The 27,841-nt window shown below is 48.3% G+C and overlaps 1 protein-coding gene across 2 annotated transcripts in view; it reads right to left on the bottom strand.

Annotated features, from left to right (window-relative positions):
- Positions 1-27,841, bottom strand: part of TMEM67 (transmembrane protein 67) — a 1,133,211-nt gene that overhangs the window by 568,686 nt on the left and 536,684 nt on the right. For both annotated transcript variants that reach the window (XM_086965990.1, XM_086965991.1), the window contains exon 14: positions 21,829-21,934. In XM_086965990.1, coding sequence (XP_086822116.1) covers positions 21,829-21,934 — 106 coding nt within the window. The remainder of the gene's footprint in view (positions 1-21,828; positions 21,935-27,841) is intronic.

Here is a 27,841-nt window from a genome sequence, read left to right as displayed (position 1 = left end):
GTCGTTCTTGCGGTGGAAGTTCAGGTCCCCGAGGAGGATGTAGTCCGTGGAGGCTAGGGCGTGTGTGCTGATGAAGTCGGTGATGGAGTCGCTGAACTGTGGTCGGGGTCCGGGGGATCTGTAGAGAAGGGTTCCTCTGAGGGTGGTGTTGGGGTCGGTGAGGATCTGGAAGTGTAGGTGTTCGGCGGTGCTGAGGGTGTCGTCGGTGTTGGTCGATACTCTGAGAGTCTTCCTGTGGACGATGGCGATTCCTCCTCCTGTTCCATTGGTGTGGTCCCTGAGGGTTATCTTGTAGCCTTCCGGAACTGCTATGGCGATGTCGGGTGCCGAAGCGGGGTTCAGCCAGGTCTCCATCAGGAAGGCGACGTCTGGGGAGGTTGAGTCGAGTAGGTCCCAGAGTTCAACGGCGTGTTTGCGGGCGGAGGGGGCGTTGAGGAGGATGCAATTGAGTTAGTTGGGTTCTTTCCTGGTCGACAGCATGGGGGGGCGGAAACTGGTGAAGCTGCAATTCCGGCAGGTGAAAGGTCTGTGGGTGCGCTTCGGGTGGCCAGGAAGCAAGTGTGCGAGCGTCCAGTGTTGAGTGCGTAGAGGGTGCTGGCATTGTAGCGGTGTCGGGCGACGTGGTGTTCGCTGGGTCCAGGGATCTTGGCGCTGGGCGCAGTCCAGGCACGGACCGGTGCACACGGGCTGGCCTTCGGTGCGCCAACGGAGGCGCAGCAGACGCCATATGAAGCGAGGTGGGAGGGAGGAACAGCTGCGAGGCGGGAGCAGGGTGTCCAATGGGTGACCGGAGGGGCGGGGCTGCAGGGGACGCAGCGGCGGGAAAAAAATTAGAGATGCGAGGGGTAACAGAAGGCAAAATGGGTCAGAAGGGGAGAGGCGAGGGAAAACAATGAATGAGGGGGGTACAGTACACAGTAACAAACTGAAGAACAAATAAATGCAAATAAACTGAAAATAGAAATGAAAACAACACGAGAGTCAGCAGGACCTGCCTACCAAGGCAGAGGAGCCTCAAACCTGGTGGCAGTGGTAAGCGCGCAGCAGGGACACACTGTTCCACTGGTGGAGCTGAGCGGTGAGGGGAAGCGACCTGCCTGAGGACAGGGTCAAGGGTTGCTCTCTTCACTGAGCAGCAGCCGCCATATGAAGGGAGGCGGGAGGGAGGAGCAGCTGGGAGGCGGGATCCGGGTGTCGAACGGGTGAGCAGGGCGGGGAAAAAACTGGAGAGGCGAGGGGTAACAGAAGGTGAAATGTGTCACAAGGGGAGAGGCGAGGGAAAACAATGAATGAGGGGGGTACAGTACACAGTAACAAACTGCAGAACAGATAAATGCAAATAAACTGAAAATAGAAATGAAAACAACACGAGAGTCAGCAGGACCTGCCTACCGAGGCAGGGGAGCCTCGAACCTGGCTGTGGTGGTGAGCGTGCAGCAGGGACACACCGTCCCACAGGTGGAGCTGAGCAGTTAGGGGGAGAGACTTGCCTGAGGACAGGGTCAAGGGTCGCTCCGAAATGGAGGTCTAGTATAGAACATAGAGATCCATCTTGCTTTGGTATTATAAAATATGTTGAGTAGTTTCCCTGGTTGATCTTGTTTTTGGGCACTCTTTCAATTGCCTTCTTTTGAAGCAATTCTTTTACTTCTTGTACTAGTCAGACTTTTTTCTCTTTTGCATGGCTCACTTTCTTTGGTCCTTTTACTGGTGACAGCTTGGTCAGTTCTATGCAAGCATTCATTTTTCACCTTCTTCCACTTCTGGAAGAAGTTTATTATCCTTCCCCCTACGGGTGTTTGTTGTGTGTGTAAGGGGATGTTGTTGTATTAAGTGGCTTGCTGGTAGGTGCTGCCGACCCTCTTTGTAGCTGCGATCTTCCTCTTGCTCATCCCCGAAAGGGTTGATGCAGTGGAGTTTGGTACTGCCATTGTTTCGTTGGTGTCGGAGTTTGGCTTGTACCCTCAAACCCTTGGTGAGGTTGCACTTTGAAAGCTCTCTCTACCTATCAGTACCCGTGTAGGTGTGGATCCTCTCCTTACGTTTCCCATGCATTGCAGGGCTCACATTGATTTGGCTGTCTCTGTCCTTTTTAAGTTGTTGTAGTGTTTCATCTACTGCACTCCCAATCAGTTGTTCTCCATTTAATGGGGTGTTAATAATGTTTCACTGTACCTCAGTCTTGAAGCCCGACACCCTTAGCCAGGCATGATGTATTCAGGTGCTTCCTGCAATCATCTGCCTACTTACTGTGTCTGCTGCATCTAGAAAAGATTTTAAGCAGGGGTTTGCTATTTTGTTTCTCCTCTTCTGCTACGAATTCTGCTCCTCTTTGGTATTGTTTTTTTCTTCACAACATATTTTATTGTTGACAGACACGAGCGCCCTAGACAACCCAGGGTTACAAATAGCATAGTACACTTGGTAATGATATTGATGTCAAAGATTACAATAATCAATTGTGGCAATTTGAAATATACAAATATCTGCAGTAGAACAAAAACGAAAATTATAACAGTAAACATCAGTGCCACAGTGTCAAGATGTAGATTGCTATACAGAAACTCCAACCACACTATTTGAATACAAGTATAGCTACATACAAGCTTTTCGCTCATCATCCAATCCTCACGGTAAGTCTTCATTATTTAATGTAGGGGGACAGGTTCCAAGTAAAGGCCCTGATAGTCAGCCCACCGCTTCCATATCTTTGGGTGTTTCTGGGAGCATCCCCTAGCCTTGAAGATAGGCATTTCTAGCCCCATGGAGAAGTCGAGGCCCTGTTTCCAAGCCATCACAGAGGGTGGGGAGGTAGCTCTCCATGACGTGGCAATGTCTCGCTTGGCCAATGTAAGTCCTAGGAATAGCAAATGGCACTTATAGATGTTGCATCCAATCTCCTCTGTGATATGTAGCAGAACCAAGTGTGGCGAGTGTGGAATGTTCCAACTCAACACTTCCAATAGACAGGATCACCCAACGCCAAAACCTACATAATGGGGTGCACTGCCACACCGTGTGCAGGAGAGTGCCTTCTGCGATTTCGCATCGCAGGCAGAGGGGGGATTCAATCAATCCCGCTTGCCAGAGCCTATATCGGGTGAAGTATACCCGGTGAAGGTTTTTTAATTGTATTAGGTGAAGGCACGCAGCTGTGGCTGCCATGCGTGGGGACTAAAGTGCCTCAACCCAGTCATCGTCCTCCATTGGTCTGAGATCATCCTGCCAAGCGTCTCTAGTTTTAAGTGTAGTGTGGCTATTGGTCACTAATGTGCGATATATTGCTGTAATTTTATGCACGCCCATTTTTCCCATAAAGACCTTGGCCTCGTTGGGGTTGAAATCTGGAATTACATCCTGGCGTGTTATGTAGGGGAGAAGGGCATGGGTAAGTTGAAAGTATCTGTAGAATTGAGAGCGGGTCATATCAAATTCGGTTTGCAGTTCCTGGAAGGATTTCAGGATTTTACCATGGAGAACTGCCCCAATCGTTGAGATACCAATGGCATCCCAGCCACAAATACCTGTAGCTCAGACAGTTGTGGTAATAGGCCATTGTGCCAGAGGGGAGTCTCCTTAGTCAGCCTACACCAACAGCCCATCCTGCGCAGCGCTAGTCGCCATGTCACGAAGACGGTCAAGGTTGCGGGTGGCAGTGTTTTAAGTGTCCGACCTGAGTGTAGGATTGTATGTAGAGTTCAAGTTCAAGTTCAGAGATTTGTATAGCGCACTACTCACCCAGAGTGTCTCAAGGCTCTTGGGGGAGGGGGGTATTTTATTTATCGAATATCCAAGTTTTAAGTTGCTCCCTGAAGGAGAGGTGGTTCTGTGTAAGGCGGAGATGGGTGGGGAGAGAATTCCAGGTTTTGGCCGCTAAGTAGGAGAAGGTTCTTCCTCCCATGGTGGATCTATGGATGCGGGGAATTGCGGCGAGGGCTTGGTTAGATGATCTAAGTTGTCGGGTGGGAGTGTAGAAGGACAGTCGCGTGTTGAGGCATTCGGGTTCCTAAGTCGTAAAGGGCTTTGTGTGCGTGAGTGAGGAGACGGAACGTTATTCTCTTGTTGACGGGGAGCCAATGTAGGTCTTTCAGGTGACCGGAAATGTGAGCTTGGCGGGGGATGTCCAGTATGAGTCTGGCTGAGGCGTTTTGTATGCGTTGATGTTTTTTCTGTAGTTTGGCTGTGGTACCGGCGTAAAGGGTGTTTCCGTAGTCCAGTCGGCTTGTGACCAGTGCATGGGTGACCGTCTTTCTTGTTTCGGTGGGGATCCATCTGAAGATTTTTTTGAGCATGCGTAGGATGTTGAAGCATGAGGATGAGACGGCGTTGACTTGTCTGGTCATCGAGAGGGAGGAGTCCAGGATGAATCCCAGGTTGCGTGCGTGATCCGTAGGTATAGGTGCAGTTCCCAGGGCCGGTAGCCACCATGAGTCGTCCCAGGTGGAGGAGGATGATCCTAAGATGAGGACTTCCGTTTTGTCAGAGTTCAGTTTTAGCCGGCTGTTCTTCATCCATTCGGCCACTTCTTTCATTCCTTCGTGTAAGTTGGTTTTGGCGGTGTTTGGGTCTTTGGTGAGGGAGAGGATCAGCTGGGTGTCGTCTGCGTAGGAGATGATGTTGAAGTTGTAGTGGCGTGCGATGGATGCGAGGGGACTCATGTATACGTTGAAGAGGGTGGGACTGAGTGATGATCCTTGTGGAACGCCGCAGATGACTTCGGTGGCCTCTGATCTAAAAGGGGGGAGGCGGACTCTCTGGGTTCTTCCGGTGAGGAACGAGATGATCCAGCCCAATGCTTTTCCTTGTATTCCGACGTTGCTGAGGCGTTGTATGAGGGTGCTATGACAGACTGTGTCGAAGGCTGCGGAGAGGTCAAGTAGGATGAGGGCAGCTGTTTCTCCGTTGTCTAGTAGAGTTCGGATGTCGTCTGTTGCTGCAATGAGGGCGGTTTCGGTGCTGTGTTTGGCTCGGAAGCCGGTTTAGCCTGATTTAGTGTCCATTAATCAATGTTCGACCGCATAGGCAGGGTCCTGTCTGTCACCGTACCACCAGTCATTCAGAACAAAAAGGTGTGAAGCGGCATGTTAGGCTTGAACATCTGGAGTCACCATATCCCCACAGTACGTGGATTGGAAGCAAGTTCTAAGTGTGATGCACGCGGAACCCCCACCCCAGAGGAAGTGGTCAAGGATGGCATTTAGTTGTCTGAACCAGGATGGTAAGATTGGATACGGATATTTCTGGAGTAGGTAGAGGAGATGAGGCAAGGAGACCATTTTAAAGTTAGCCGATCGACCAAAGAGGGACAGTGGGAGATGTGACCAGGAGCGCACCTGCTCTTTGACCTGTGTCAACAAGGGGGTCAGATTTTTGTCCCATGAGATGGATTGTGAGGCCGATAGAAACATCCTGAGATATTTAAATCCATTGGAAACCACAGTCACTTCACGCGCCCATACTCCCAACTGATCTCCCCCGCGTAAAGGCCGGAGGAAAGATTTAAGAGTGTTCATATGAAGACCAGAAGTTTCATTGAAGACCTGTATTATCCTGAGCAGCCGCAGTCCAGATCTATTAGGATGCGTTAAGAAAAATAATATGTCATCTGCATATAGCGCTATGCGGTCAGAGACCTCCCTTGTCCACTCGTACACATGGGCATCAATTCTCACCCTAGCCGCATGTGGTTCCATGGCGATTGCGAATAGATTGGGAGACACAGGATACCCCTTCCTGGTACCCATTCCATTGAGGAATGGCTGTGAGGTCGAGTCCGCAACCCAAACTGATGCAGTGACGCCCGTGTATAAAAGGCGGATATATTTAGTTAGTTGGGCCAATATTACGGCAGCTCAGAATTGCGGAGAGATAGGTCCAGCTAAGGGAATCAAAGGCCATTATCAATATCAGCTAGGAGGAGGGCAGCAGGTTCATCTAGCCGATTTACTGAGGCAATCGCATTATGGGCACTACGAATATTGTGTCGGGTGGCATGGCCGGGCATCAAGCAGGCTTGGTCTGGATGAATTAACTATGCAATATATGGGACGATGAGATTAGCAATAGCCTTGGCAAGGAGTTTTGTCTCAATGTTAAGCAGAGAGCTTGGTCTATACGAGGTATGTAGTTCCGAGGGTTGAGCAGGTTTTAAAAAGATGACAATTTCGGCATGGCGCCAATCAGGTGGTAGGTGTCCCCGCTCCACAGCGGCATTGAGCGCCACTAAATACGGAGCAATCATCTGAGATTGACACTTTTTATAAAACTCACATAGAAATCAGTTAGGGCCCAGCGCCTTGCCCGAACACATGTTGGTCAGGGCACCTTCAATCTCCTCAGTTGTGAATGGGACGTCCAAGTCCTCCCGCACCGAGTCCGACAGGGACTTTCGAGGCAAATCAACCAGAAACTGATGTATAGTGTCTTCCGGGAGAGTCTCCTGAGGGGCGTTAGGTTTGTAAATATTCAGCTAAACTATCTGCAATTAGTGCCGGATCCATGAGTGCCTCTCCCGCATGGCCCCGGATCTCAGGAATAGAGACAGGCCGAAGTGTCTGCTGACAAAGACGGTGTAGGAGGGTGCTACACTTGTCCCCCCCACAGATATATCCGGCTGCGGGTATCAAGCCAATATGTTTTGGCCTCATCCAACAGCTCACTAGCGTACGACTGTTGTGTCATGCAACTCGAATCGCCGCACCTATCTCATCTCGACTCCTGCATTCCAGTTCTATATGTTGGGCCTCGGTGCGTATCAATTTTTCGCTGTGTTGTTTGGGTCGTGCAGTACAAAATGCAATATCTGCCCCCCTGAGTGTCTGCTTCATTGCCTCCCATTAGATTTTAGAGGAATCAACCAAGCCATTGTTATGAGAGAAGTATTCCAGAAAGGCTGTATGCATGTGATGACGGTACTGATCATCCTACAGAAGTTATGGTGAGAGCCGCCACTGACGTGGAGAGCACTTGGGGTCTAAGCGCAGCAATAATGCTACTGGGGAATGATAAGATAGGCCCGAGGAAATATCTCTGCTGTCTCAATTCTATAGAGATGGGGGGGCAGAGACAAAGATATAGTCAAGGCGGGAGAAGGATTCATGCACGTGGAGAAGTATGTATATCCCTGTTCTGCAGGGTGCAGTTTTCGCCAGGCATCCACCCATTCCAGCCCCTGAGTCAATGTCCGGAGCTTCGATTCTCACACATCTACCAGTTGTCTAGCACTACGCCATCTATCTCTCATTGGCCACATTATATTGTTCCAATCACCCCAGACTATCGCCAGGCCCTGCGGAATCTCCACCCAGAGGGATGTCAATCGCTCCACTAAGTTACACGACAAGTGTGGGGGAGCATATATGCCCAAGGGTAAGGCACTCAACATACAATGTACCCATCACCACAGTGTAACTGCCCTGGAGGTCCAACCAAGTCTTATCGTGAACATATGGAACCCTATGATGGATAAGGATCGTCACCCCCGGGAGCCCCAGGTAAATTCAGAGTGGAAGGAACGTCTGAACATACCCAAATCCCACAAGGCATGGCATCTTGCTACCCAATAGATGGGTTTCCTGCAAAAATATAATATCTGCCTTGTAATGTTAGGCCAGGAAGAGTATGGCTCCTCTTTCAATCTTGTTGAGAAGTCTGCGAACATTCCAGCTAATAACATTCAGTCCCCGCTTTTGGATCTCTGTCATGACGGCCATCCTACGTATAGGTAGCGAGTGAGGATGTGAGCTAACCAATAGGAAACAGAATGTGACTGGGAATTGTATATGTGGTGAATGACTGTGGCACTAAAAAACAACAAAAACTTCCTTTTAACCATCCTCCCAACTCCCCCATACCTCAATAATTTTGAAGCATCTATTGTGGCACAGTGAGCCTCCCGCTCCCAACGGGGGGGTAGGATCAACTCCCTGCCAATGGATCCCTAACAAACATCCCTTGTACATTAAAGAGTTGTAAAGTTCACAGAGATGTACGTACATAGGAAGCCCAGAATATCTTAGCCATCAAGTGTAGTAAATGAACATGCATGAAACTGCCAATATGTTTATTATGCTGTAGAAGTCTGTTGACCCTCTATTGCACGCCTATGAGAGATACTGCAAGACTTGGATCGTCTCTTGCAGCGTGACCGTCGCGTTGTTGTCATTGGTCCTGGGAAGGTCCCAGCCGGGACCCCCGATGAGGTGTCGGAATCCGATCTAGGAGGAGTATGAGCCTTCAGTTTCACTGCCTCATCTGTCCAGTTAAACACCTTCTCCAGGGACTCGAAGAAGTATGTTTGTGACTGATAGGACACACACAGATGAGCCAGGAAAAGTAAGGAGTATTGAATCTTTAGGCCCCGCAGGCGAGCCTTGGCCTCAGCAAAGGACTGTTGGCGCTTTTGGACAAGTTTAGAGTAGTCCAGGAAGATCATAATGGATTGAGAGGCGTAGATAAGGGTGCCCTTCAGCCGGGCCTGCTATAGAATGACATCTCTATCCTTGTAGTGAAGGATTCAGGCGATAATTGGACGGCCACCGGCAGCAGTTTCTACATCATCGAACGATGTGCGCATTCAATTATAAAGCATGCGGACAGAGTCAGTGGGGTGCCAATCCGTGAGCCATTTAGTGAGGAAGTTCGCTACATTGTTATTCTCACAGCCCTCGGGAAACCCCACAAAGCGGAGGCTGTTCCTACGGGCACGGCCTTCCGCGCCTTCCACTCTCGCCGCCAAACCTCTTTTGAAGAGTTGTCGAGATCCACGATTCTGATTGAGTAATCCTCTGTACTGCATGGGAAAGTCTTGCCGAAGCAGCATGAAGTCCGAAACTATCAAGCCAATTTTATCTTCCAGCACGTCCCTGGACTGGGTAATAGCCGCCAGCAGCGCTGCATTGTCAGGTATAGATTTTGCCATAGTCTAAGGGTCCGGCAATGATGCTGCTGCACCAGAATATTTATCCAGCATGGATTGCTTAGACGTGGCCCCCGGTGGTTTATCTTTAGCTATTTCTGCGTTGAGGAAGTCAGTACAATGTATATATCAGGCAAATCCAGTGCTTGAAGGAGACTGCAGCACTGCTTGCCCCTGCTGGGTCTCACCTACAAGCACGCAGGGACAGCAGTCGGGGTAGGGCACCACACTCACAAGCCGCACTAGGATCTGACCCAGCCGCTTCTGTGGGCAGGCAACCCCCATCCTCCCTAACAGTTGTCCCCACATGCCTCTGCACCCCAGTCATCAGATGGGCCACCAAACTCTTATTTAAGTGAGTACTGATGATTTCTGGTTTCAGGCACCAAGGCGGCCCACTGAGCACCAGGCACCCTCCAACAGGCCTTAATGTCAGCGCCCTGCCATCAACCACAGGCCCAATCCGCCAGTCACTCTTAGTACAGAAATCGGCACGGGACAGTGCAAGCTAGTCCGCATCTCACACTGGCCGTCTCTACCACCCAGCCCAAGTCTCCTCTCCCGGTCGGGGGTCCAGTTTTTTAGTCCAATGCAGCAACCCCACGGTGACCTGCGTGGTGTCTCATATGATGCCCAGGGCCAGCCCAACGAGTATCCAGGGGTCGCAGCAGGCCTGAGCACACCCGGTGAGGAGAAGAGGAAAAAGCTGAGTGCCCGGCACACTCACCCCAAGACCACATAGGCTCTATTTCGGTGACGGCACATCTGGTCCAATGGGTAAGGCTCCTTCCTCCATGGACGGTCACCACCGGTCAGGCCACCCGATCGCGTCCCTCTGGTAGCTCCAAGACCAGGATCAGAGGGTCAGCGCGGTCCGACACAACCGTCGACTCACAGGCGGCCGGCGCACAACAGGCGGAAGCCCACAACCCTGGCCCGTTCGCAAGGCTGCTGGGCGTTTGCAGCCCCTCCCAGGCAGCAGATCCAACAGCAGCACAGCCCCAGCCGGGACTGCACATGACCAGCTAGGCCCAGAATCTACCAGGCTGCTTCTACACAGCGGCCCGAGATGGCCGTCGAGATCCAGTTAGGGGGCTGATGGGGGTACCGGGAAGTCGGGTCCTCGAGCCGGATACATCGCTGCTCCCGGGGAGGCCCCCGTACGCTATCCGGCAGGGATCTGCTCCACGTATCATCGGAACACGCTGCAGCTTTCTCGGCAGCACTCCACTCACCCGGGCACACCAGCCATGCCTAGGCCAGCACACCGGGCCTCAGCTCATCCGCGACAGCTGGCCGCCCAGCAGCGCCGATTGGTGCCCCAGGAGGGCATCCCGGTTGCTCCAACCGGGAAGCTTGAGGAGCTGCAGTGGGTGTACATTAGAGGCAGGTGAGTCTATCTGGCAGGATTAATGTAGGATTTCGCTGGTCTAAGGGAGCTTCCCTAAGGCACGTCCACCATGTTTGACCGCCAAGCCACGCTCCCTCCCTCTTTGGTATTGTACAGGCAGATGTTTCATCAGCTCTGTGATTTTGTCCCAGTGATGATATGCATCCTGTTGAGCAGGGCATGTGAATTGGCTATGCACCATTGTGTTGCCATTCCCCTTTCAAACTTTCTCACCACCATGTCTATCTTAAGTTTCTTTATCCAGAGGTGGTCTGGATACTGTTGGGACGTTTGCCCTCTTTCTGGCCTTGCCACCAATAACAGAGTTTGCTGGTAAAGTTCCTCAACTGTATGGTGGGTCTTGTGCGGAGTGTTTATATTAGTTCTCGCCCCTTGGTGTTACCAACCTGCATGTCGCAGGTTCCTTAAAGCATTCTTTTCCGTGATCCAGTATTGGGGAGTATGGGTAGGTATTGGCTTCTACTTTGGGAAAGCAACAATGTCTGTAAAAGGACACATGATTGTGATGTTTCTTCCTCCAGTTTCTCACCATAATTGTCTGCTGCCCTTTTTATTAACTGATGTTACATTCCAAATTAGTCCGTAGGTGAAGGCCTCGAGGGATACATGATTATCCCCTACTCAGGAGAATCTGTTTCCAGGACTGCCACTGTGTCTCGATGTGTTCCAACCCCTCTGTCTCCTGGAACATGCCCAGGGATTCAGAATTGTCCTCTTTGAAGATTTCTTGTTCTTCCTCTACCTGTGGTACTGGGGTTGTTGGGGGTGTCAGTTCTTCTGGCTCCTAGTCTGTTTGTGGATTTCCTGTTCAACTTTTCGGCAGTATCAAAATTCTTGCAGAGAAGCATCAAGCTCTTTTTCCTTGTAAAGTAATATAGCCATTTCGGCTTTGAGATGACTCATCTTGTGCTCGATCTCGACCACCGGGTCTCCGGTGGCACACGTAGCAGTCAATTTCCTCTTTGCCATTGAGGCTTCAGGCATTAGGGTATTGATCGACCCCATTTCCGGGCTCCCTCGACTTCAATCCTGTTCCCGGTGGTTCAACCATCTGCGGTGTCCTTGCTGTGGGACCCAAGGGACTCGTTCTGCATCTGCTTGCCTTCAGCAAGATCTTCAACACCAAGGCAGCTCTTTGTGACTTTGAATCTGTTGTTCGAGACTCGCCCACACTCGTTTTTCAACGTTACCTGCAAATGTTTCTCCCTGTGTTTTTGCTGCTCTTTCTCTGCGTCGATGATCCTCGTTTTAGGGTCTGATTCCTCTCCTTCAGCAACTTCGGACATGTTATCTTCCTCCACACTCGACAACCCCAGGTCTCTCAGCGACAGAGTCTCTTTCTGCCCCTGCATGTGGCATAGTGCACTTGTCTCGGTTTGTTTCTTGCCTTTTAGGTCTTCGGCTTGAAGTCTGCGCATGCCTCACAGTGGTCGCTTCTGTGGCCTAGCGTAATGTTGCACACCTGATGGTTATCCTTTTGTGCACATTTATGATGCCATTTTTCACACAGAACAGTTGCGATAAGTCGTTAATTGATACGCAGTTCAATTAGTCTTCTCCAGTACTTCTGCTTCTTCCTTGACTAACTTTCAAGCAACTTCTTAATTTTGTTGACTGGAGACCCTTCAGCAATGCTTCTAGACCCAACAGTGGAAAAAAAGAATCTGAAGATGGCGACCATGTGTGGAAGCTTACAGGGAGGGTGTATAACATCAGGAGAGGCAGGGTTAGGCACCGAATTGTCGGACAATCGATGCCCAACAACATAAAAAACAAATATAGAAGGACTAATAACAAAGGAGAATTCCCGACCCAACCACAAGATGGTCGAATAATGCACAGCATGTGAATCCAGGAAAGATTCATACATCAAAATCTCACATTTGGAAATCTCTGGCCCCCCTGTTTGCCAGCTTGGACTAGAAAGATCAACAATTGGTCTGATTTCTTAAACTGACCTCTTGGTAGTGGATTCACCATAACCTACATAAAGGCATCTGGACTGAAATGCCTTTTTTGTTACTTACAATTAGCGGGTCAAGTTAAACTTTATAATGTGCATGTAGCATAATACCTTGAAGGTGCAGGGTTAGTACATCCTGTAAAGGATACTCATAGGTACCTGGGCATGAAAGTCAGAGTAAAGTAAGAAGTTCTTCTGCTTTCACCTCAATGTAGGAGATTATCCATACAGAACATCACGTTTATTTTTGATGATCTATATCCGGAAGCAAACCCCATGTTGGAGGCAGGTTTTCTGAACAGAGCTGTTGCAATACCTTGCTCTTCTGTTAATGTGAACGGCCCTCCTTCCAGATGGGCTCTGGGAATGTGTGGTGTGATGGACACATGCAACCTAATGAGGATGTTTCCTGGGCTCCACAGGCTGGCTGGCTTTGTGTTCGCAAAGTAGGTTTTTGTTCTGGGTTGGTGTCCGACCCTCTTTTTCTGTGGTCTATCCTTTCATGAGGCCTGGGAGAGGGAACATACTTGGGGCTCCTGTTTTTGGGTGTCTTTTCATCCATGCTCGTGCTTTGTAGGTTGTGAACCGAATGCAGGTCTCTAGTTGCATTTTCAGGCCACTTCTGGTCTGCAACCCTCCAAATCTTGTGAGTTCTTTCTGTGGTTGGGGACTTAGGACCAGTGGATGTCTACCCCTGAGGGCATGTCCTGCTCAGGATTGTTGCTGAAGGGCTACTCTCAGCTGTGTAGTCCATGTTCTCTCTCACTGCCTCATTGCTTGGAGTTTTTTTTAATAAATGATTTTTATTACATTTAGTAAAATAACATCCAGAACATTTGCATGACAATTGAAGCATACAGTTAACGCACAAGTTACTTACCTTCGGTAATGATATATCTGTAAGTAACAGTAGTTAGTGTTAGATTCCTTACCTTAGAATATCCCCAGGCGTCAGACTGGATCCGGAAAGTTTTGCGTAGCAGTACCCCAGCGTGTCTGTTGGCATCATCTGCGGCTCCGCGTCCGTGCCGGGATGAGGCGCCAGGAACACAGAGCCATGCTAGAGACCGACACTGGTGCCATAAAACTAGGGCCCTCAAAGGGAAACACCTTAACCCTAGATATCGTTACCGTAGGTAAGTAACTTGTGCATCTGAAAGAAAGATGGTTAGTGTTAGATTCCTTACCTTAGAATAGATACCCCAGCAATACAAACCCCGGTGGTGGGTCTGCGGATCAAGATCACACCAGAAAGTCCTGGAGAATGGAACGGCCGAAAAAGCCATCTCTCCGGACTTGGCTGTCCAGGCAGCAGTGTCTAACAAACGTGTGCAGCGAGGCCCACGTAGCTGCCTGACAGATGTCCTGCAAGGGGACTCCCCGACCCAGGGCAGTAGTAGCCGCTGTGGCTCGAGTGGAATGGGCCCTCAGCCCAACAGGGGGCTCCTTTTTAGCCAAGGAGTAACAGACCTTGATGCACAACACGACCCACCGAGAAATGGTCCGTTTGTGCACTGCCCGTCACTTCTTCACGCCCACGTAACCAACAAAGAGCTGGTCGTCCACCCGGAACTGGCGTGTGCATTCAAGGTAGAAGGAGAGCGCATGTTTTGGGTCCAGACGGTGGAGCCTCTCTTCCTCCTTAGAAGGATGCGGAGGCAGAAAGAAGGTGGGCAAGGTGATGGACTGCCCAATGTGAAAGGCTGTAACCACCTTGGGCAGAAAAGAAGGACATGTTTTCAACACAACTTTGTCCAGATGGACGGAAAGGAAAGGAAAGGAGGCTTAGAAGAAAGAGCCTGGAGCTCACTCACTCTCCTGGCAGAGGTGATGGCTACCAGGAATGCAGTTTTAAGAGTAGGAAGACAAAGAGGGCAATTGTGAAGTCGCTCGAAAGGAACGCATATCAGAAATGTAAGAACAAGATTCAAGTCCCACTGAGGCATCACGAAAGAAACAGGAGGGAGCATGTGCGTGATGCCTTACAAGTATCTATTAACAATAGGGAATTTGAAAAGAGAAGGCTGATCAGGAAGCCTCAAGAAGGCAGAAATGGCAGAGAGGTAGCCCTTAGGAGTGCCCAGAGCAGAAGGAAGAGGAGAACCTCTCAAAGGGGGGCAGAGAGAGGATCCACAGCCTTTGTTGTGCACCATGCCACAAATTTGTTCCACCTGCAGGCGTATACCGATTTTGTGGAGGGACGCCTGGCTGCCAGAATCACATCACATACTTCAGGAGGCAAGTCAAATGGCATCAACTGCCGCCGCTCAATCTACACACATGGAGGTGGAGGCTGGACCGGTTCGGGTGGAGGACCGTCCCCCGCTGCTGCAACAGAAGATCCTCCTGAAGAGTCAGACAAATCGGAGGATCGACTCACATGCGGAGTAGCTCGGGATACAAATTTCTTCGAGCCCAGTTCGGAGCCACAAGGATGACTTGGGCCCGGTTCCGCCTGATCTTCTTCAGCACTGTGGGCAGAAGTGGTATAGGTGGAAAGGGGACAACAGACCGCAGCTCTACTTGCGACAAAAAGCGTCTCCGAGCGAGTGCCGCCTTGGAAATTCCAACGCGCAGAACTGATGACATTGCGTGTTCTCTTCGGTGGCGAATAGATGTAACCAAGGCTCTCCCCACTGCCAAAAGAGGCATTGCGCCACGTCCGAGTTCAGACGCCATTCGTGATCCATCATGCACCGGCGGCTGAGTTCGTCCGCCCTGGCATTCAGGGAACCTGCCAGGTGTTGAACCACCAGGGTGACGCCCTGGTGTTCCAGCCATGTCCAGAGGCGCAGAGCCTCCTGACAAAGGGTCCATGACCCCACCCGCCCGGTTTGTTGCAGTACCACATAGCGGTGGTATTGTCCGTGAACACCTGCACTACACTTCCCCGGACAGTGGGAAGGAATGCTTTCAGTGCAAGTCAGATCACCCGCAGCTCCAGAAGGTTGATGTGGAGCCGGGACTCCGCTGGAGACAAGAGGCCTCTGATCTCCCTCTCTCCCATGTGGCCACTCCATCCCAGGAGGGACGCATCTGTCACCACTACATGCTCTGGTTGGGGAAGGGAGAGAGATCTGCTACTGACGCAATCGCGGTTCGTGAGCCACCACTGCAAGTGTTCCGCAGTACCCTCAGAGATCCGGACGTGGTCGGACAGGTTGCCCTGATGCTGTGCCCACTGAAACTTCAGGTCCCTCTGTAGAGCCCGCATCCGCCACCGGGAGTGATGCACCAGAAGGATGCAGGAGGCCATCAGCCCCAGGAGCCGCAGCGTCAACCTGACCGAGACTCGGGATAAAGGCTGAAAGACCGGAATCAGAGCCTGAATATCCCCAACCCGCTGTTCGTGAGGATAAACCCGAAACTGCGCAGAGTCTAGAACCGCTATGATGAAGAGGAGCTTCTGAGAGGGACACAGGTGTGACTTTGGCACGTTGATGGAGAACCCCAGCGAGTGCAGGAGGTCCGCTGGAGTCTGGAAGTGGGAGACGACTGTTTGGGGCGAGCCCGCCTTCACCAACCTATCGTCGAGATAGGGGAAGACTGAAACCCCTATTCTGCGCAGATGAGCTATGACCACCGCCGTCACTTTTGTGAACACCCGTGGGGAGCTGGTAAGGCCAAAGGGGAGCACGGTAAACTGAAAGTGCTTGTGGCCTACCGTGAACCGCAGGTATCGCCGGCAGGACGGGGATGTGGAAATACGCGTCCTGCAAGTCAAACGCTACCATCCAGTCTTCTGGGTCCAGGGAGGCTAGGACCTGAGCCAAAGTCAGCATCTTGAACTTCTCCTTCTGAAGGAAGCCGTTGACGCTCCTTAAATCCAAGATAGGGCGTAGGCCCCCTTTGCCCTTCTTGGGTACCATAAAGTAGTGGGAATAGCAACCACGTCCTACTTCTGGCCCAGGAAAGCGCTCGACGGCCCCCTTGGCCAAGAGGGCCATACCTGCCTCCTGCAGAAGTCGCAAGTGATCCCCCGACATGCGGTGGTACTGTGGTGGCATGGCTGGAGGGGTCGCCTCGAAGGGGAGGGAGTATCCCCTTCGGACAATTTGCAGCACCCACCTTTCCGATGTGATGGAGCGCCACTGCAGGAGGTGATGGCGAACCTTGCCCCCCCACTGGCATCGAATGGGCCTGAAAACTCGGACTAGGAGGATTTTGAGGCAGATGCGGGGGCGGGGGCGGACTGGCCTTGCCTGTGTCCCCCGCCACTGCCACGTAGGTTACCACATCCGCGACCGTGTGAGATTGGTTCTGCAGCCTGTGGCTAGCGGGACGTGAGGGGGGCACCCCTTCCTTGGCCACGAAAGGGACGAAAGTCGGAAGTCTGCTGGCGTTGGCCAGGGCCCAAAGGAGTACTTAAAATGTTACAGTGCTGCCCGCCTTGTCGCCAAAAAGGCAACGGCCATCAAAGGGCATGTCCATAAGGGATGCTTGGACATCGCCTGTAAAGTTGGTGGACCTCAGCCAGGCATGACGGTGAACCACCACCGTCGTTGCAATCTCCCTACCTAGTGAGTCCGTGGTATCCAGTTCACACTGAAAGGAATATCCTGCTGCGTCCCTTTCCTCCGCAAGGGCCTGGGTTAGCTTTGCCTTGACCTTCGCTGGGCATTGCGGCAGCACTTCCGCAACCATATCCCACAAAGAGTGGGAGTAACGGCCCAAAAGACAGGTGGTATTGACAGGCCGCAACCCCAAGCTCAGTGAGGAGAACAGCTTCTTACCGCACTGGTCGTACCTTTTGGATTCCTGATCCGGAGGGGCGGTGTGAAATGCAGTATGGGAAGTTGTGGCCTGGATCACCAGTCTCTCAGGGGTGGGGTGAACGGACAGGAAACTGGGGTCGCCCGGAGCCGGCGGTGGCGTCGGGCCCCGTTCCGATCCACAGGGAGGGCTGTGGAGGGCTTGGACCAGGTGCCCAACAGAACGTCAGTTAGGGCCTTGTTGAACGGCAGGAGAGGCTCCGAGGAGCTTGCCTGCGCTTTGAGTACCTCAGTGAGGAGGTTAGTCCTCACGGCCGTGACTGGGAGCTCAAGAGCCAAAGCCTTGGCTGCCCGAGTCAACACCACGCTGTACGCAGCCCCCTCGTACCGTGGCTACGGCTACGAAACAAAATCAGTGTCGGGCGAAGTGTCCAGACCACTGGCTTCCCCAAGTTCGTTCGTCCATCCAGTCCTGACTCAACTGGCACTGCAGTGCCAGAGGGTCCTCAAGCCCCTCCCAATCCCTCTCGTCCTCCATTTCCTGAAAGTCAGGAAGAAAGGATGGAGCCGGATCGTCGGTGAAAGGCTCACCTATCGGCGTCGGATCCAGACCGGGATGGGGATTGGGGACGACGCCCTTGGTGGCGACGCCGGAGGAGGGGTCATAAGGTCGACCAGCGTCGACACGTCGACACGGATCCAGGCCTGGATCCTGAGGAGTCCTGGGGCATCGGGAACAAAGTCGCCGACGGCGCCGAAGCACCCGACGGCGCCGGGGCCAGAGCCACCGGCCCGCTTGGGCTCCCAGACGGGTCCGCAGGGCCCGAAGGCCCCTCAATGGGGCCCGACTGAGGGAAGCGCAACCTCATGGCCGTGAGGAAGGCGCTGATCTCCTCCGGCGTCGCGTTCAGCCCCGGCGGAGCCACGTGGGTGGTGTCGCCCGAACCCCCAGCTGCGTCGCGCGAGCCAGAAGGGCGATGTCGCTTCTTCGACTTTTTGTGCCTCGACTTACCTGAGCACTTTGAACCAGACGAGTGGTGTCGACTCGCCAAGCTGTGATGACTGCGGCCCCGTGACCGGTCCCTCGACCTCCTCCTGGACCGGGACCTCGAGCGGCGCGGGGCCGACTGGCGGATCTCGAGTCGCTAACGGGACCGCTCCCGCCTAGCTTTCAACGTCAGGGCCCTGCAGTTGGGGCACGACTTGTCATCATGGTCGGCCTGAGGCAATAAAGGCACCGACGGTGGGGGTCGGTAACCGACATCAGTCGGTTACAGTCGTCACAAGGCTTTAACCCGGGCATCCCTACTGGCACCGGAGTCGATAAACAACTCGAGAAGATCCAAAACAGATGGAAAAAAGTTAGTCAAAAAGTGACTAAGGAGTACTGCTCTTCCCCGATCTGTGCTTGCTGCGCGGAAAAAAGAAGAACTGACGTCAGCGCGCGAGGGCGGCGTCTAAGTACTCCAACGACGTCATCCCGGCGACCACGACGCAGACGACGGATGCGGAGCCACAGACGACGCCTACCGACGCGCAGGGGTACTGCTACGCAAAACTTTCCGGATCCAGTCTGACGCCTGGGGATATTCTAAGGTAAGGAATCTAACCCCTATTTCTTTCAGATATTGTAGATTAGCAATAACATCGAATGGCATAGGTAGGGGCATAAGGAGCCTCATTTCTTAGAGGTTGAAGCTGGGAGGCCCTGCGATTGTTTCCACTGTAGCTATAGGTTTGCCTTTTTTGCTTTGCGCCCTTGCTGGATTTGAGATTTATTTTTTCCCACCTCCTTGGTTGGTATTTGCTTCCCTCCACTCCTCAGTTTTCCTGTGGCTGTTTGAGGGTGCACTGGGATGACTTGGGCAGACCTTTTTGCTGGTACATGCGTTTGCCTGAATGGTCACCTGCACCCAGCCCCCTTTTGTCTTGTGGAGGTCTTTCTGCATGACAATGCATATTAAGCTGTAGGGGACACATTGATTCTAGTGCATTATACCCAGTATGGTGCCCTTGCCGCCAGTGTTGACTGCATAATATGAGCAGAGGTGTCAATGCCTTGCCAGTATGTGGTCCTTGATTGTGTATTTGGGGTGAAGCGGTTAAGACATTAGCTTGGGAGTTAGTGCACCCTCTGGATCCTACCTTTCATTGGTGCACCACTTGTACGATATATTTGCCTAGCATTTTTGTGTGTGGTCTGGTTGTGGTCCCTGCTCTGTATTAGGCATGCCCTGAGAGTGTTTCTTCTCCTGGTACCAGTCTTGAAGTGGGGCTTGCTGCTCACTCACCCCATCCTTTTTTGCTTCTGTGCAGAGCTCCCGCATGCTCCTTTTTGGGTATGGTAATCTAGTTTATCACGCAAAACACTCGGACTGTTTATTGATTATGTTTTAACAGCACTGGGCGGATTTTCAGGTCGGTTCTTGAGTGGCTTTGTTTCTACTCCTGTTTTGGTGTGCATGCCTTGATGGGTGGCATGCATGATTGCCATGATTTGGGCTTGTTTCTTTCCATGACTTTCCTCGTCCTGGCATTTGTGTGGGGTTGGCTGCTGCATCCTATTTCCCTTGGGGCCTTCTGTAAGATTTACTGATGAGCCTCCCCATAGGGCTAAGGGTGCCATTGTTGTGGTGACTGAATGTTGTTTTCTGGCTTGCAGATAGCTACTGCACCCGAATTAAGTTTTTTCCCTTTGCCTCTGGCTAAGCTTGGTTACCTGGCTTCTGCTTGTGTATCAAGCAACAAGTAGGAAACCCGCATTGCATAATTCACGTGGTTCTGAAAAAGTCAAGAAAAGAAAATTAGTCATCAAATGTATTTGATACATTTTGGATATCCAATTCTTGACAGCATCAAAAACGGACCATAGGTGTGCTAAATGTGCAGGGTGAACACATAGTAATTTCAGTGTAATTACGAGTTACATTTTAACGACTATGAGTGAAACTTTCTTGCCAGCAAAATAAAGCAATGAAGACAAGGGAAACATAAATATCATCAAATTGCCCCCCTCCCCCATCCTTTCGAATTCATAAGGGACTATTTTTTAAAAAACTGAAAAGTTTGCAGTCATTACACTTTCATTGTGATATTGTGATATCTCATCAATACTTATTACAGGCAAGGCATTTTATTTTAATGGTATCGCTGAGAACGTGCTTTCTTTGAATATTGTCAGAGCTGGAGTTAGTTATTAGGGGCTTCACAGTAGCCCAAATGAGTCTTTTGACCTTTTTCATTTCACTTCACGCACATGACCGTTAATTTATAATCACTGATGGGTTTGGGTTTCTCGCACTGGCTGTTATAATGGCGGCACGTCGTCTACATACAGCATTTTCCTTTCAGATAAATACCTATATTGTCTTCTCTTGATCCGATTAATTCATTTCTTCTCCTTTTGATGAATGTATTAAAGGTACCTCTGATATGGCTAAACAAATCTGTTTTTCCTTTACTTACAGCCAAATTCCTAGTTGAATCATTGTTCATTTGTTCCCCAGGCAGCAATCATATTTTTTGTGCTTCCTTTGTCCTGATGACCTCAAACCAAGGAAGGTCGGAACGCCGTCAACACACACAGGCCGATAAATGGATGTATATTGTGTCGTGGTACTTTATTGAAACATTAGACATGCTCTATTCATGCACAATATGTTTTCATTTGTCCTTTTCATTGTTTATTGTTCTGTTATGTCTTCCACTCTGCACCGTTTACTTGTTCTTCACAAGAACTATCTGTTCACCTTGAGCACACTTGTGATCAATATTTGATGCTGTCACAAATGTATATCCAAAATGTATCAAATACATTTGATTACTAATTCTGTGGCAATATGTATTAAGGTTACTTACTTACAAACCCTGCCACTGCCCCTGTTGTATGCCTGACTTTAATAGCTCTTGGGTGGTTTTGGTAGTCAACAAAGAATGATTTGATGAGGAATTGTTGAGAACATCTGTGAAGCCCATGCCCCTTTAATATTTATCTGAGGGTTTCGTCACATTTTGTGTACAAATGTGCATTTGCGATGCCCTTGAAAGTCAGCAACATATTACCAACAAATAACACATTTAAGGAGTCTCATACAAAAGGGACACCCTTGACTAAACCTTCAGTACTCTGCCATCATCCTAAGGCAGGCTTGGGACAAGGCATGCAGTAGTCTCTGCACCAGATCAATCCACCTAATGCCTTGATCAGCTCTCTTGAGGATATTCTTTAAGACACGCAGGGAGTAACAGGTCTGTCTGCCATGGCCCAAGGGTGCAACAAGTGTTCTACTGTGCAGCTTAACACAGTCACACAGCAAAGTTCTGCTGATCAGGCCACTGCTTACATAATGGGACACCATGTTGTACTGTATTCAATAGGCAAGGGCACTTCCCCCGTGCCATCACATTACTTTTATTTTTACTCCTAAGCGTTTCTGATAAACTGACAATGTTTAAAATCTCTACACTTTTTCTGTTTGCACATCAGCAACTTAATGCACAATAAAGATGTTCAACACTTTTAGACTGCATGGTTTTTCATGATTATAAATGCATACAACACAACACCATGCAACCAGCTAGTGCTGAGTGCTTGAAAAGCACAACAGATTATAAAAAAAATACTGAGTGATCATAAAACATTAATGAACCAGAGGTGCACAACATGTACCATAGGTATACTGCATAAATCAAAAAAGGTTATATTCAGTCACTAACCCCATCAATTTTTTTAATTGTATTATTGTCTTCATCTAGAAAACGGAACTTCTGAACATACCAGTTAAGAAACAAACAAACAAAAAAAAGTGACATAATAAGAACATACCTCCACGGTCTGCATTTTTATCTTCTGCACTTGAACATCCGAGTAGGAAACAATAATAAGGGGAGTATATATAGATCCTTTTTGAGTATTTGGTATGAGTTTGATACTAAGAGAAAAAAAACACCAATACGGTCAGTGAGTCAATAGAGACAGATTACATAAAACTGTAAGACCTAATAGAAGAACAGTTAAACAAATTAGTACACTTCTCAGCAGCATATATCTTGTGCCAAACACAAATTGGAAAGATAATGATAAAATACATTTCATGTCTACAAATACACACAACACTGGCTTAACTTTATGTTATGTGATCGAGACAGTACTGATGGGAAATATTCAGCGAAAAAAACATAAAATATCATGGGTAACTGTGATGACTATTTATTTTAAAGAAGTAACATCATTTGTAGAAGAAAAATATACTTGAAACCCCAAACCCAAAGGGCTTGTAGTTGGTCGGAGAGCAGAAGTGTTGATTTTTTTCTACTGTCTATACTGTTTGTTGCCTAGTTTGTGCTGCTAAAGATAGGTCTTACAAAGTAACATTGAGGGCCTTATTACAAGAGTTAACTGTGAAGAGGTCAGTAACTCCTGTTAATGAGGCCCAGTAACATTTCCCCTGGAGATTATGGCTGGTTCGGAAAAGACAAAGAACCTGGAAAATATTGATAAGTCTGAAACCAGTAATTACTGATTTCCAAATGAATTTCTCTTTTCTCTGGGACACTTCATTATTCCCATGAAATCTGCCCATTTTGGAATTACTGTTAATAAGAAATTGAGAGGATGGTGAAAAGGAAATGGGCTTGAGGGGCCCAAACGAAGAGACATTATAATGAAGCGCAAGGCATTCTACCAGGTTTCCTTGCGGACTGAAAAAAAAGTAAGTGATTGTTTTTTAATCAGTACTATTTAACCCATGCAAGACAAGATTTCTATAGCAATCAAGTGGAGCACAGATTTTGAAAAGTGTGGCGTGTTTTCTAAATGACAAGTGATGCCCCACGCATAGAATAAGAGAGAGCAGGAGCTTGCCTGAGGGATAGGCTGGGAAGAAATAATGCATCTTCCTTCGATTCCATCTCTGCAATAGTGCCCGTGAAGGCCATTCCTACACCTTAGAACCACTCTGATGCACTGAAGGGTTTCTCGCTGAGAACTGACAAAATCAAACTTGAGACATTTAAGGTTTAGAGGCTCACTATTGGCCTGTTTGACAGCAAGCCAACCTTTCTCCTTTGCTTTCAAACACTTGTTTTTATTTTTGACTCGGACTTTTCCATCTAAGGCTGCAAATCAATGATCACTTCCTACACCGACATTGAGCCGTCAGTTATCTCCCGTTGAACCTTGACATTTGGTACAAAGACATGGGGTGGGGGGGCAGAGGCAAGTAGAAAGCAGAAGATGGTGTCCCCATCCATCTTTGGGGCACAATGAGATCCCAAAAGTGGTTCCCATGTCTGGGTTGATGGCTATGTGCACCATTCTCTACTTTTCTTTTCTTCATAGGGCCGAGTGAGACGGGGTGGGGTGGGGTGGGGTGGGAGGGGGGGGGGGATGTAAATGGGTTTTCAGCTAATTATAGTTTCCAGTGTCAAAATGTAACTGCGAATCACCATTTTAAAAAAAGACAGAAAAATGTGTGTTTACTTAATGCAAGTTTTGTTTTCTTCTTAAAATCATTTTCATACATTAGATATTACTTATTAAAATGTGCTCGGGATCCAGCCTATATTCAAATATTCATGTGTTCAGAGAAGATTTCATGATGGAGGATTGTTCAAAATGTTTTGAATCATACTTACTGACTTTCAGTTACTGTCGCGTATTATTAGTTTTTGTCACTTTTTTCCTTTAACAGGCCTTGTGTTTGGTGCCTCGAAGCTTGGATTTTGTTTCACTGGTCTGAACACGAACCGGTGTTTCATTGAGATACCTGCCTTTCGACTCCATTATAAAGTGTGTAGTAAGTGAATTAATTTCTCTTTCACACAAAATCTTTTACATGGTAATATTCCCCGCTCATAGGTTTTCGATGTTTATTGACACCATCATTACCTCTTTCTTTGCAGTGACCTTCTCCTTTTTTCTACTCGTTGTCTGGAAATTAACAGTCAAACATTCCTCTTTCATAATGTCAGTATTGTTTCACTATCTGTGCACAGTACCAGCAGAGCACATTATCTACAATGTCTAGTACTATATATAATTTGTTTTTTAAATTCGCCTTTCCCTATTTATTCAAATACCCCCCACATTCACGATGAACTTGAAAATCCCCTCAATCGGATTTGCATTTTCTGAAGTATAAAGATCCATAGAAAAGGCTGATTAAGCTCTGCCATAGGCTAATGGTGTTAATCCTAAAATCAGAGTCGCATTAATCACTGCAGTGACTTAAGTACTCCTAGGCTTTAGTTTCCTTTCTTCAAGACTCATGTTTTAGTTATATCACAGTTAGGAGAAACAGAAACACATTCTTGCACATCGGGACTTAAAAATCAGAGGCCTCCACTCCCCAACATTTACTTTGCCTCAGTTACTTTTAACCAGACAAGTGGAAAGGCTAAACAAGAGGTTTGATAGGCCGTATAAATAAAGGCACTCATACATTTAGTTTATCATAGATACCACAATGGCAAAAAGTATACTTTTTAATCTCTGCTTCCTTAGTCCCATACAAAGGATCTTTTCAAAAATAACATGAGGAAACCAGCGATAATTCACATTTATTTTCTAGTCAAAGATGTCTGCTTTTGTCATGCTGATAGACATGGGGCACCAACTTCCAATGAGCAACGTCTGCAGAAAAAAGAAAGAAGAGAGAAGCCAAGGTTTCCGCTTTCCACGTGGCTTAATGAAGGCTACAGATGATTCCCACATCTTAACCTCATGCGGGCTAGCGGTTTTCCCGCTGTGCGCTGAGTTTTTTAAAAACCTGCGTTACATGACGAGCTCAGCTCGTCATCAGCGTACGACAGGCGTACCTCATGACGAGCGGAGCTCGACATGAGCGTCGAAGGGGTTAAAAGAGTGAGTATGGATTTTTAAAAGTAGAGGAAGACCCAGAAAGAAATAGCTTTTGAGTATCTCGAATACAGTCAACAATACTTATGGGGTTGTTGCTTTCCCCGTATCAACTGTAATTCACATTTATGGCAATTAATCTCTTGGAAGAACGGAAATAATTTTTGTGGCTCAATTCAAATCTGAGAAATCTACAGACAGTGGAGGGCTCTTTCATTTTCACACAAGAGTATCAAACAGATTACCCTGAGTTAAATTTCCTGGTTGAAGTGCATCTACCGGAGCCTACTGTTGTGTGTGCTTTTTTTACCACATGAATCCAAATAATCCTGCCTGTCCTAAAACTTATAAACCATTAAACGTTGAGGGTTCTAGACTAAATACAGCAAGATATTTCATATACTTCCTGACCATTTCAACGATGTGCATATGCCAGAGAACATTGGTCAGAAACCTCCATAAAGTCAAGAATAATAACCTGCCATGGTCTTGTAGCCAATGCAGTTTTCACAAAATTGTGCAGTCAGAACAAAATAGCCTTTGAAGACTCACCATAAGAGGTAGCCTGAAGCTGATGCACAAACTAGTCAAAGAAATTGCAAGAGTACAACAGACTGGCAAAATCAGATTGTGCCATTGAAAGAACAAGTTGACTCTGAAAGTCGAAAGGCTCATCATTTGTTGATGGACCATTTCTTCTGAAATGAACTAGTTGGTTTGAAACTGCCATGGATTGCTTTTTCTTGTCTAGTGAGCGATCCACTCTGAATAGGACTGCAATGAGCGGTGACAGATGTATCCAAGATTCTTCTAGTGAGATAGCTTGAATAGGCTAATCAAAGTAAAACAGATGTGATTACTCAGTCGTTTACTCCAGGAAAACTTTGCAAGGATAAATAGCTTCATGTATGGATAATGTGTGCCCCTACTACAAACATTACGAACCATTACAGAGGCAGCCAAATAATCATTCGGCAGATTTATGGAAAGAAGCAAAATCCCTTGATGTATTTCAGATATAGTACTATGATGACAATCTTAAACAAATATAGAAGGAAATGCAAGTACAGCATGAAATGTACTTAAGTCTTTGCATTCTCCTGTCCATTACAAAAACTGGCAGTAGAATCCCAGCCTAAATAAATCTTGGTGGGGAAGAACCTGTTCAGTTCTTCCCATGTGTAAATGTTTACACACATTATGAGAATTGGAGAGTCCACTCACTGGGACACAAAATATGCAATTTGGGTAAAGGAACAAGTTATAAACAAGCATTAAAAATGCAATAGGTCTCGCCTTTGCTTAAGTTAAAGCTATTTGCTTTGCTATAGAATACCATTAGCAAAGCAAATAGCTTTAACTTAATCAAAGGCAAGACCTATTGCATTTTCAATGCTTTTTTGTCTCTGCTTCCTCGTTGTCACTGTTTTTCCGCCCTTTCCTTCCTCCTTTTCTGTGTTTCTCTCTTTTGCTCTCAGTCAAACTTTGTGAAAGAAAATAAGTATGAGTCCCCAAAAACGAGTGCTGGTGGATCCCGTCGGCAACCACCAGCTCAAATTAAGCACCCACATGTAGAGAAATTAAGCACAAACATGAAAATCTTGCCTTGATAAATAATAAACCCTATTTAGCCCCAACTGCAAAATATGCAACAACCGAGGGCATCCGAACAAAAGCTGTTTGGAACCACTGTGAGATAATGGCATAATGGAGCTCTGAAGTGGGCTAGACATGAGGCACGAGCGCATGAAAGGAAAGACCAGGGAGACAGGATGGAGAGAAGGGTGGGTGGACCGAAAGAAGGATGGAAGGGCGAGTGGAGAGCAAGAAGGAGATGGGTGGGAGATATGGATGTGGAAATGGATGCAAAGCATGAAGGGTGGAGACAAGGATGAATTGTTAGAAAGCAAAATAGAAGAATGAATGGCGATGGATGGAAGGAAGAGCAGAGAGAAGGGTGGATCGATTGAAGGAGCGAAGCAGGGATGGAATAATGGAGAGAAATAAAGCTTGATGGAAGAAGAGGTCAGACGGACAAAAGGATGGCCAGAGAAAGACAGATGAGCGTATGAATGGATGGGTGGGTGGATTACCAGAGAAAGAAAGGAAGGATGGAGGAAGCATGTTCGAATTAATTAACCCCTTCCGTGCGGGGCGTATTTTCCGCCTGTGCTGACTCCGCCTTGCACGGGCGGAGTCATGACGGAACGGTTCCGTCATCAGCACAGCTCAACCGATGCTGATGACGGAACCGTTCTGTCATCAGCATGGAAGGGGTTAAGAATGAATCTATAATATAATAAATTGCAAAGCCTGTTGTGGAGAAGGCAAATCACTGTGAGATGTATTCAGAGAAGAAACATGTGACCAACATTTGGGAACCCTATGTCATTGCTAGATGACCTCTAGCAACGGAGAGACCAAAGGTCGAATATCATCCAAAGCTATTAGTGTTGAAGCTGTAGATACCATTTTCTTACTCGATGTAAAAGAATTGGACCTGGGTGGAGGACAAAGGGGATTTGGGGTGAGAGTCTAAGGAAGCTAATGAAGAGGTTGAGGTGTGATGGGGCAGTAGAGGAGGGGAAAATGTAGCAAATTTGAGGCCTTTGGATGAGAGTCAGGTGCTAATGTATGTGGATTGGAGGGTTTTTTTTGCGAAAGCTTGTATGGTCTGAAGGTAGCCTTCCACAGGTAAGATCCTACATGATAGAGTCCAATTATAGCTAGTAATTGAGTGGTCAACAGGGATTAAAAATAGTTGGTAAAGTGAGTGATAAACAAAAGGAAAGTAAGAAAAGGTGCGTGAAAATACAACTGAAAGAGGCTGGACGATGATGAGCAAGTTAGAGTGGTGGAAGTGATCAGAGGACATGTAGGAAGAACTTACAATACAGAAGGATTATTGGAACTTAAGAGACTGGAAGAGTGGAGTGGTTTGGTTGCAGGAATAGGCAGAGGGAGACAGAAGTGCCCAGGT

The sequence above is a fragment of the Lissotriton vulgaris genome, chromosome 4_1 (assembly GCF_964263255.1).
Source record: "Lissotriton vulgaris chromosome 4_1, aLisVul1.2, whole genome shotgun sequence".
In the NCBI taxonomy this organism is placed as follows: Eukaryota; Metazoa; Chordata; class Amphibia; order Caudata; family Salamandridae; genus Lissotriton; species Lissotriton vulgaris.
The sequence above is the reverse complement of the archived record's forward strand: the minus strand, read 5'-3'. Positions and strand labels throughout refer to the sequence as shown.